Source organism: Ciona intestinalis, chromosome 1 (genome assembly GCF_000224145.3).
Source record: "Ciona intestinalis chromosome 1, KH, whole genome shotgun sequence".
Taxonomy (NCBI): domain Eukaryota; kingdom Metazoa; phylum Chordata; class Ascidiacea; order Phlebobranchia; family Cionidae; genus Ciona; species Ciona intestinalis.
In genome coordinates this window covers 5426280-5435723 of record NC_020166.2, presented here as the reverse complement: position 1 = coordinate 5435723, position 9444 = coordinate 5426280, and the positions used below count along the sequence as shown (strand labels likewise).

General features: G+C 37.4%; 1 protein-coding gene and 1 long non-coding RNA gene across 4 annotated transcripts in view; one reads left to right on the top strand and one right to left on the bottom strand.

Annotated features, from left to right (window-relative positions):
- Positions 1-5408, top strand: part of LOC100179892 (GREB1-like protein) — a 21058-nt gene extending 15650 nt beyond the window's left edge. For all 3 annotated transcript variants that reach the window (XM_026833918.1, XM_018812955.2, XM_018812957.2), the window contains 5 exons: positions 2804-2901; positions 3126-3257; positions 3593-3767; positions 3992-4133; positions 4328-5408. In XM_026833918.1, the coding sequence (XP_026689719.1) occupies positions 2804-2901; positions 3126-3257; positions 3593-3767; positions 3992-4133; positions 4328-4512 (732 nt within the window). In that variant the 3' untranslated portion in view covers positions 4513-5408. The remainder of the gene's footprint in view (positions 1-2803; positions 2902-3125; positions 3258-3592; positions 3768-3991; positions 4134-4327) is intronic.
- LOC113474515 lies at positions 2821-3586 on the bottom strand. Its single transcript, XR_003396178.1, has 2 exons — positions 3435-3586; positions 2821-2951 (listed from the first exon to the last, which is right to left on the bottom strand). It is a non-coding gene; the product is annotated as an uncharacterized LOC113474515 (long non-coding RNA).
- Positions 5409-9444: the final 4036 nt, after the last annotated feature.

Here is a 9444-nt window from a genome sequence, read left to right as displayed (position 1 = left end):
ATGAGTTGGTAAATGCAATACAACGTGTAGACTAATCATATGTCCAATAGATATCACGTGAAGCAACATGTCACACGTTGCTAGGCAACCCTGTGAGTACGGAAAGGAGTCAAATCACTAACTCATGTTATGACTTACAACAACTTCATGTTAGAAGTAAGTCTGATTGTTTAGTGTGTAAAACTGTTTATACTCTAAACAACTGCTATTAATACATTTATGGAGTGTAGACATGTTTATTATTGCACTGTTAAATCATTTGTTTGTTGTTATTACCATTTTGTAAATAACATACTGTCACAGTTGGTTAGCATGCATGCCTCTGACCCAGAGGTAATGGGTTCAAGGCTCGAGCTGCTACCACTGTGGGTGTATGTGTCCTTGGACAAGACACTAAAATCAATTGCTCAATCCCAGTCGTTACTGATAGGTTATCCAAAAACTGAAAAATCCCCCCCAAAAAATCACCTACAAAGTTACATTTAGGGTAAAAAAGCCAACACGAGGTGTATGAAACAGAACACCCATCCTCTATGGACAATGCTGCATCATTTTTAAAAATAATCTAAAACTCCATGTGCCATATTGAAATTTTTTTTTATTGGTCTAGAAAAAAAACGCCTAAAAATTCAATATTAAGTAACCTTATCATTGTTTCCAGAGCCCTCTGTTGTTGGTAATAATAGGAAGGTGGTGACCATATCAAGCAACATTAATCATGCATTCAATGTAAGGCGAGGGAAGGAGAATGTTACATTGGACGACGCAGAGGTTAGTAGCCTACAAGTTCCAACATTTAAAGCAGCAATTTTAACCTCAAACTTGAAATACGAATTTCTCGAAGGCAACAATTTCTAGTCCGAAGCATACCACCTAACCCCCACTCACACCTTTATTTTGGGTTTTGAATTGTTTAAAGTTGTTTTTTTGGGATATATCCCTTATTTTTCTATATTAAAACAATAACAATATTTAATGGTGTGAATACTTTTGCTGTAAAGATCTCTCTATCATTTATATTATAATGTATTCTGAATTTGCTGTTGTTACAAATCATCCTACAAATTATTATTTCCCATACAGAACTCTTCTTCTTCCACTTATGAAGTTAATCTTGCTCCCTCTTCTTCTTGGAGCTACAAAGGATCATTAAACCTCCGTCTTATCATCCCTGTGAAGAGCAGATCACTTTTTAACTTCATTAAATGTGAAGACGGATCACACAAACTCAGATCTATCAGACTGAGGGAACAGGTAAACAGTAAATTATGTTACTTTTTTATTGGGTATGACCTGATGTTTTGCTGAAACACAGTTTTGTTTTCAAAACTATTTAAGAATTTTATTTTTCTCTATTGTGGTTAAAAATTGCTTTTCAGTCTTCGTCTGTTACAAATTTCCAAACTCAAAATTCATTAACATGAATTCTACACTGTATAGTTACTATCAATTTAGCTTTAGGTATCAAGCAACATGTTTTATAACTAAAACCGTCTGTTGCAGTCATATGATGGACTCAAGACGCCCATTGTAAGTTTTGGCAATAATGGGGCAGCTGAGGGGTTGTATAACTTACGTGGCACCCTTGACACCAACAATGACGATGTCAACCACCTTCATATGGTGGTAGTCAAGGAATGCGACGAGTTCTCCTACACAAAGTTGCTGCCCAACCATGTACTGCTCGTCTTGCCTCAAGACTTTGATGTATTGGGCAGAGGTAAGTAAATTGTTTAAGCTTAATAATGTGTGGTAGGTGTTTGTTTTTTGGTGGGGAAAATGTAATATTGGGTTATTATTTTGTAGTTAATAATTTAAATTATAAACCTCAATTTAAAATCATTAACTTTTTTATGTAGTTTTTGTACATATGAAAATGCAACAAGCATTTCAAGCAATTTAAAAGTGAAAAAGTAGGGCTCCAATTTTTGAAAACTTTTGAACTGAATTATGTAAACCTTTCCGAACTAAACTTGTTGGATATAAACCATTTTATTTTAACCTTTCAAAATTATAAACTTTTAATGTTATTGGTTTTTTTAAAGGTGCAATGAAGTTTGCTGCCCAAGCTCTCTTCACTCACTTCTATGATGTTTCTATCGGAGATGAGGCTAGTGACACCGTGTGGCCGTTTGTGATGATGATGAACGATGATTGCGTTGCGTGGTCGTCATGGAAACCAAGCGAGGAAAGGTGAGCAAAAAGACTTGTGTTTGGTTGAAAGTAAATGCATTACAGTACAAGTACTGGGTTTATTTATAGGCGAAGTCTTCTTTTTTTGTAATAAGATATGAATAGTATGCTGTTATTTGGTGATTGGTTCGTCTGCATTCCTTTGTTACTTGGTATTTTTAAAGCTTCTCAACCCCTGGGTTGCGATCCAAAAATGGTTGCCATTTGATTTGGTTAAATGGAATACTGAAACTTCAGTGGTTGAGATCACTCTTTCATTGTTAATGTAACCAAATCATTTTTAGTTTACGTTTCAAAGAAATTTTTAAATGCAGCAAGGATGTAAAGTAAATATATTTCTTTTAAGCATTTCAAACCTGGCGGACGAATGGAGTGACATATCACTGAAAGAGCTTCTAGAAAACGTGGAGTCTTCGTTAACATCGGAAGTTGCAGCTGTTGGATTCCGTCCGTGGTCGACCGACCTCACCCGACCAAACTCTGCCGAAAACTTGGTAGATAAAAATTCCAAATTTTTTGGGGCATTTATATTAATTTTGTTAAAAAAGCAAGACGCTGAAATTTGTTACTATGCTTATATGTTCGATTGTTAACATTGTAATGTACGCAGGTAAAACGGAGAAATAACGTATTCACCTCATCCTATATCGAATCGTGCGTCATCTTAAACTTGTACGCAGCAAGGGATGTTTTTTGCTCAAGTACAAGGCAAGTCATTTTTTTCATTGTTTTCTACTATGTGTAGTGGCCACAGTTCTCTGCATTGGCAAACAATAGTTGTCAGTATGTTAGTATACAACCTGTTGTACTCATCATCTTGTATACTTTTTATTATAAGGTCTTTTACTATAGCTGGCTCTAGTCTAGTGCATGACGTTCAGCCAACGTTTTTTACTTGTAATATATTTCAACTTGTTAAATTAAACCCATAGGTTTAACTGGGAAGACCTGGACTGGTCCCTTCGACTAGCAGCTGCGGGACTTCCGGTACAGAGGTTTGAAAACATCGCTCTGTGCACAAAAGTCATGCCAGCAGTGAAATCCCACGAAATATTAAACTCCGAGTAAGTATATGTTGTTTGAAGTCTTTATTGCAAAATAACTTTATTTTTCCATCATTCACCACAATTGCCAAGGTATATCTTGCAGTTTAAGATGAATGTAAATAAACTATTCAAGTATGTAAATAATCCAAACAAACTAGTATCTGTTTCGTTGCTTGTGATAAGCCATATACGTACCAGTTCACCATCTGCTCACTGAGAAATATCCATATTTGCTGGACCTTTAAATGAAACTATTTTACAACTTCTGCTTGTAAGTTATTTGAAAAATCCTAATCAACAAAAAATGTGTGTAAAATCTGAAAAATTTTAACCATGAAATCCACAATTCTCAGGGAAAGTGTGTTGGTAACGGCGGCAGATTCCGAGTTTGTTCCTTTCTCCTTCCACCCAAGCCTGCTGCTGGAGAAACACTTTAACAAGAACGCTGCGTCAGTTTTCCCACTTTCACAGTCCAACCCCTTAAACCCAGTACTGTGCATTGACTGTTATATCAGCCTTGGAACTGACGTATGTATTCTTACATCGATATTTTGTGTACAACACCTAATGTACATGTGTTGTGGGATTCATTGCACATCAGTTGTCCTGATTTATTATGATTAAAGGAGAAAGTGACATTAGCATTGTAATAGTTAAAGTTAAGCCTAAATATTACAATATGAAACCATATTACATTCCGTCATTCCTTAATTTTTATATTCTAACTTAACATATCGTTACATTATTCGCAGATCTTGGTCGAGTTTACGAGCAGCGACCCGTCGGCACCAGATTGGGCACTGGATTATAATAAATTGTACGGCGGGTTATTGCTGTACTGCCCTGCTTCCACCGTCACATTTGATTTCTTACTTAAGTATCAGTTTGCTGAAGGTTGGTTTATATTTACATTAACTGCCCAAACTGAATGGTATACATAAACACCTTAAAATCTGTTTTTACCTTAGTATATAACACATTTTTTTTTATTATTATTATTAAACTATTGACTGGATTTTTTTGTTTACGTGCCCTAAGACTAACCTGTGTTTTATCAATTTTAATTTTAGTATCATTGTTGCTCACAGGCGCCACCGTGTGCGTGATCGGACACGACCGTAGTTCGTTGCGCCAGACAGTGGTGAAACTGAACCTGGAAAGTGAATGGCATTTCCGTCTCACTGACGAATTTCTGACTGCCAACCATACTGTGCTCTCTGGCTCCAACGTGCGGCCACTTTATTTCCTTACAGGTATGCACAAGAACCCATGATCAGCCACGACAATCAACTCATCATCAATCTCTCAGTTTTAGTCACGGGTCTTGTTAAGGCCACATCGAATACTTTTTTTAGGCTTTTTACGTTTTATTTGTACATACCACCTCCGGAAATGAGTTTTGCCTCGCCACATTGATCGGAATGCGTTGTAAGCCAATATTGTGACCTCAATCTCCGACGTCCTATGCACTCAGACGATTTTCCGTTTGCAAGCCATCGGACGATCACCACGGAACATTACACGCTGTTCCACTTAATCTACTTCATTGTGACGTAATAATCAGGATTTGTGTCTTGTCGTATACCTCCACAACTAATCTCAACTTCTTCAATGTCGTCTTCAAATCAAAATGTTCCAAAACTTTACAAAACCCCTCTCTTGGTCTTCAATCAATGTTTGTTATTGTAACACCTCCTTATCGTGTACTACCCAACCCCGTACCTCACTTCACAGCGTTTTTCAACGCGTCATCATTTAAACAGCGTTTATTATATACTTTGTACTTTCCAAACCGCCGCAAAAGAAACCGATTTTTTGCCGGGGTTCCATTTTTTTCATTGGAACGCTACCTGTAAACCTGATCCGAGTTACTAAATGTCCAATTTATAACCAACAGTACCTTGATAAACCAGGTGCATACATGGCCTACCCTCAAATATTGTGAATATTATTTGTCGTACTAACCCGTTATATTTACTTGAATCCGCATGCACAGCATTCCATTGTGTCCAAGCTCCTCATGCACCTACCTCGTTTTTGTTTGCTTCCAGCTACTCAGGATCGTTAGCTCCACCCCATGACCGTGGTCCGATGTTTTCTTGTGATTTTGAGAAACAATGTGTGAAACGCGTAACCTCTGCGAATATTACAAAGAGTTGAAAATCCGTGGTCTCGCTTTCCTTTTCGCTTATACTGAACCGACGTAATTGGATTTTTGTATTATGTAAACGTTATTTTAGAGTTACATTAGTCAGTTTCATCCGTTACATTAGTCAGTTTCATCATCGTTTAACGTAAAATATCTTTTAAGGCCTATAACTGTTAACGTGTGTGTTGTTAAATGGTTGACGTCAAAGATTCCGAAACTCCGGTACGCATACGCTTATATACGACCTGTTTCAAAGGCTTTCACAGATGTTATGGGCGGTGTAACAAGATAATTCGCACCCATCTTAACATTATCTGACTCCGCAACGATCGGTCGACAACTCGGTTTACCACGTATGCAAATGAATAAAAAAGTCTCGTTTCACAAAGTCTTCCGTCTTCGACGTCGATATCTTTGTGTGCGTCACTTTGGGCAAGACACTTGATGTTAATTGTTGCTTCAACCCTGTGTCGATTATGGGTTTTCCAAACTATCAGCCTTTAGAACAGTGGTTCCCAAAGTATGGGTCGCACAGGATTGAAAACGAGTTTTTTTTTTCTTTTCAAGCGTTCGGGTTAGGTTTGCGTCGTAGTTCAGCCTTCTATTTACTGTTTTATTTAGCCAGGTGGACTATTTGTTACGAAATAGTAGGCATTCACACGTGGATTCATTGCATCATAATAGCGATTGTTTGACCTGGCAATTAATTACGACATATAGTTGGGTGGGGGAAGATGGGACACCTTTAGCACAAAATATATAAATATCCTGGTCGTGTTTTAAACAATTAACAACGGTCTATGAAAGTCGCGAGGACAAGGCTTTATAATTCTTTGAATGTTCTTTGTTTACTACTAAAGTGTACGAGAAAATAGAATACAAATGTGTCCCATCTTCCCCCATCCTACTATAATAGCAATTCACACGTCGATTATTTGCGTCATAATCGGGATTGACACGTAACCATTGGGCATGTAGGAGTTTTAAAACAGGCTTGAATGTTAAAGAGGTACTTGCATCGTATTTTAGCCTTTACGTGCGTCGTATTTTAGCCTTTTCTTTTTTCAATAATACATTGAAAGATCTACACAAACAGTTGAAGATTTTAAAAACTCGGGCGTTTGTGTCAAAAAATAACTTTGAAAATGCACGAAATCGTGCTGCGTCACCGTATTTTCCACACGAGCGGTCATGAATTAAACAGAGGTTAGAATAATACGTCACAGAATGGTATTGTTACTTTTGATCTACGTTACAGATTACGTAATTCGTTAGGGGTTATTGACTGGGATTTAGGGGTTTAAGGTTTTCACTATCATAAAACAGTGCGAAAACAAGTCTATAACGTCCCGTAACGTACGTAATACATCACTATTGTGACGTAACATAACACTATTGTGATGTAACATAATACTATGGGGACGTAATAAATCGTTAACCTTACGCAAGTCAAGCGAATTACGGTTACGCAGCATGTTTTCGCGCATTTTCAAAGCTAATTTTCGACACGAACGCCCGACTTTTCCGCAAAAAAATAGACAGCAGGTATCAGTGGGGCCTATTGAACATTTTGAACCCAAAATTTTAAATGGTCACCGGCTAATTAAAGGATTACCAAACAAGGTTATAACGTCCGGTAACATATGTAATATACCACTATTGTGACGTATAACAGACCGCAGTAGTGACGTAATAAATCGTTAACTTTAAGTAAATCGGACGAATTACGGTGACGAAGCATGTTTTCGCGCATTTTTAATGTTAGTTTTCGATACGAACGCCCGACTTTTCCGCAAAAAATTAGACAGCAGGTATCAGTGAGGGCTATAGAACATTTTGAAACCAAAATTTCAGACGGCCACCAGCTAAAGGATTACCCCCTTGTTTTTTCCCACTGTTTTAACGTAGGATAAAACGTAACAATACGCCTTCTATGACTTAACAATCCAACCTTGGTTTAATTCATAACGGCTGATGTGGAAAATACCGTAACGCAGCACGATTTCGCGCATTTTCAAAGTTAATTTTCGACACGAACGCCCGAGTTTTTTCAAAAATAAATATACAGTGGGTATCAGTGAGACCTAAGGAACATTTTGAAACCCAAATTTTAGGTGGCCACCAGCTAAAGGATTACCTGTCACCCGCTCTTGTAAGAATCTAGGTTCTAAATTAAAATTTAAAGGTGGCTGTACACAATATCCGGCATGCGAATTCGCTTGGTATGCAAACCCATTACCGAGGTCGGCATGCGGCAGCGAAATCCGGATAAAACATAAAAAAAAACGGACGAATTCCGGATACTGTGTACACTGTACAGCCACCTTAATAAGGTATATTTTTATAACTAAGCATGATTCTGTGAGACAAATGCGTGTCATTTTGACGCATAAATACGATTTTGTGACGTGTCACGGTACACAATAAGATAAGGAGAACTTCGGATACAACGTTTATAAAATAAGGAGAACTTCGGAAACAACGTCCATAAAATAAGGAGAACTTCGGAAACAAGGCTGACATATAAGCGTTAATTCGACTGTCCAGCAACAGCTTGTTTCATACACTGCAATTCATTCTTAGATTTGGTGGAATCTTTAATAATTTAGCTCACATTAGTTGCAAGTATGCGTTTGTTAATTAAAGCAAATAACATTGTGATCAAACGTTTGTCAGCGCTTGATAGTCCAGCTGTATGTGCGAGTGTGGCCCAATACTTTTCGCCGAGGAAAAACATTGCAATGGCTATGAATGCACCTCTCCACGAGACTATAGAAGTTGACCAATATCGTGCACTAAAGTTGACCAATATCGTGCACGAGTTGGCTTGTGTCAAGGTTTATCACTTGGAGCATTTGAAACAACGAGCGGAAGAATGATTGCATTCTGCATTAACCGTATCGAAACAGGACGGAAAACCAACGCATCGGCAACTACTTTTGATACCGATTACTTCAGGGAAAAATTCGAATGGGTTGGTCCAATGTCGAGGCTCAGTGAACATGCGAAGGAAAATATTTTTCGCGACACAGGGGTAGAAAAGGCTTTGTATATAGATTTCGGTGCCGTGGATCCTATGTATTCTAAACATGGAATCTCCACCACGCTCAGTATAATGTCTGAAGAAGTGGCAAAAGAAAATGGCTGCGATAGCATTGCTTCGTTCGTCACTTCCAGCTACTCGCTGGCTTCATTAAAAAAACTCGGCTACTCAATTGCAAGCAGTTTTGACCTTTCATATTATGTTGATCGGAAAACTGGTGTTCGTCCATTTGTAAACGCGACGCCACCACACAATTTAGTCGGCTCTTTGTATAAATTGCTTTAAATTCACAATACTGTTTCGCTGTAAATAAGTTTAAATTCTCGGCTGTTTGTATCCGCTGGGTGGCAGTAACTAACCAGCTCTTCTATATCTTATACGATGCAATGTAACATTATTACAATATTGTGTATTCTTGTGCAGCACTTATAATAAATCTGCGGTGTTTCATTTGTATTTTCTTTTTATCTTGACGTCAAATAAGCTTTGGTGGAACCTTTTTTGTTCTATCGTCGTCACTTAATCGGCTTTAGTAGTTAATCAACTAGAAAAAAAACGTAATGTCTATAATTGTATGTTCTGCAATAAAGCAGTTTATTTTTATAAACGAGCACAGGGTCTGAATAGTTAATTACAAAATAAACGTTGTACGTAAAAGGTAAAGCAGTGCACGAATAAACATGGCGTAACTTGTGTCGCCTTTAGTTTTACTGTGATCGCTTGGCTAATGTTCCATGTCGTAAAGTAGGAACATATAGCGCATCAAAACCGTTACTTGTATTGGTAAATCAAGCTGACTATAAAGAAATGTTCCGGGTTAGGTTTTCCGCTTACGCCAGGTCTTTTTAAACACAGCCATATGTGTATCTATATTAGCTTATTAGACGTTATAATTTTCTTTAACTATATTATTATATTTTATAACATTAATTTATATTTTTTAATTTTAGTTTATTTACCCGTACACTGCAATCATTCGAACAAATTAGGTTTGGTGGAATCTTTAATAATTT